The 1,851-nt window shown below is 55.8% G+C and overlaps 1 protein-coding gene across 1 annotated transcript in view; it reads left to right on the forward strand.

Moving 5' to 3' along the window:
- The window catches only part of SLC22A6 (solute carrier family 22 member 6), an 11,226-nt gene extending 9,381 nt beyond the window's left edge, over nucleotides 1–1,845 (forward strand). The window contains exons 9-10 of the mRNA XM_045297227.1: nucleotides 1,126–1,329; nucleotides 1,705–1,845. Coding sequence (XP_045153162.1) covers nucleotides 1,126–1,329; nucleotides 1,705–1,795 — 295 coding nt within the window. The 3' untranslated portion in view covers nucleotides 1,796–1,845. The remainder of the gene's footprint in view (nucleotides 1–1,125; nucleotides 1,330–1,704) is intronic.
- The last annotated feature ends 6 nt before the right edge of the window (nucleotides 1,846–1,851 follow it).

Genomic DNA, 1,851 nt, shown 5'->3' on the forward strand with positions numbered 1-1,851 from the left:
TGTCCCTGGGTTGGTTAACACCACTTCCTTCCCCCCCGCCTCCACCTCTCCCATGCCCCCTGATCTGTACCAGTGTACATCCTCTGGTCTATCCGGAGACAGTAAATCTTTAAGGAAATAGAAAGTCTCATCGTTCTCCCTTGGAGTGGCTATTGGTTTCAAACTGCTGACCTTATGGCTAGCAGCCCGACTCGTACTCCACTATGCCACCAGGGCCCCTTGCCTATGACGCCAACCAAATCAGTGCCATCGAGTCTACTCCGACATGGAGCGACCCTATAGGACAAGAGACAACCACCCCTGGGGCTTCCCTAGACTGTAACCCTGTACAGTAGTAGACAGCTTCATCTTTCCCCTGAGGAGCTACTGGTGGTTTCAAACTTCTGACCTCACGCTTAGCAGTCCAATGTGTAGCCCATTATGCTCATTGTACAAATGACAAAACCAAGACACAGAGAGGTCAAGTGTCTTGCTCAAGGTCACACAGCGAGGAAGTGAAGGAGCCAGGAAACCAAGCACTGTGTTTCCTGAGTGCAAGCTTCTAACCACTACTCTCGTGGAGCCCTTGTGGTGTACTGGTTAAACATTGGGCTGCAGTCCACATGGTTGGCAGTTCAAAACCACCAGCAGCACCGAGATAGAAAGACTGGGCTTTCTACTCCCACAAACAGTTACCATCTCAGTCAGCATCGACTCAAGGACAGTGAGTTTGGTTGGTTGGTTTTTTTCTCATAAAACAGGCTCTTAAAATGCAGATTCCAAGGCCTTCTCTCAGGAGATTCTAATCTGTATGGTGGCAACTGTAGCTCAAAGAAAAGAAATAAAACACATTCCATGAGAACTGTTGGCCTCACTCAATGGTCTCATTTGACAGTTATGGAAACTGAGAGGCCAAGAGCATAAGGAATGCGCACAAGACCACACAGCCCACTAGAGGCAGGGGCAACCTTTGTCGCAATTGTTCAATTCCGTGGCCTGGACCCTTCCCAATGTCCCTCTTTGTTAAAACGGCCCAAACCAAAGTCAGACTGGTTTGCCAATCAGATGGGAATAAAGGGGACGCCTGGGGGTGTCCTGGGGTCTGAGCTGCCCTCAGCACTCATGCCAGAACTGTGGCCCCCACAGGCAGACGGGCATGGGCATGGGCAGCACAATGGCCCGAGTGGGTAGCATCGTGAGCCCCCTGGTGAGCATGACCGCCGAGCTGTACCTGCCCCTGCCTCTCTTCATCTACGGCACCATCCCTGCGGCTGCCAGCATGGCCACCACCCTCCTGCCCGAGACCCTGGGCCAGCCACTGCCAGACACGATGCTGGATGTGGAGAACAGGTGAGCTCCCCACTCCCCACGGGAGAAGAGCCCTCAGAGCCACAAGGAGCCCATAGCCCCTTGCTCCAGCCTGCTCTTTGTCAGATACAAATGCTGAGGCCCCAAGAGGCACAGGGACGTAACCCCGGGTCACCCACCCAAACTGAGGGGTGGGGAGGCAGGCTGGATGATTCAAGCTCAGGCCTCCCTTGTCAGGCCAGGGCTCTTGTCTCTCTGCTGCCCACACTGACCAAGCCTCCTACAGTATTTCCTGGGACTCCCAGCTCGGGGGCAGTAGATGTGAGGGGCAGTCGTGGCTGGGCAGGCTGAGGGGAGAGCCCCATGGGACCCCCACTCGGGGCCTGCCACCCCCAGCCGCTGCTCCTCTGCCCCCAGGAGGAGAGGGAAAAGCCGGCAACAGCAGCTGGAGCAGCAGAAGCAAATGGTCCCGCTGCAGAGCCCTGCACAGGAGAAGAGCGGACTCTGAGGACTGAGAAGGGACACCCCTACCCCCTCCCCAGGGCCCCGAAAGGGAAGGAGGGC

The sequence above is a fragment of the Echinops telfairi genome, unplaced genomic scaffold, assembly GCF_000313985.2.
Source record: "Echinops telfairi isolate 266 unplaced genomic scaffold, ASM31398v2 ScPeMD7_7417;HRSCAF=8455, whole genome shotgun sequence".
Lineage (NCBI taxonomy): Eukaryota > Metazoa > Chordata > Mammalia > Afrosoricida > Tenrecidae > Echinops > Echinops telfairi.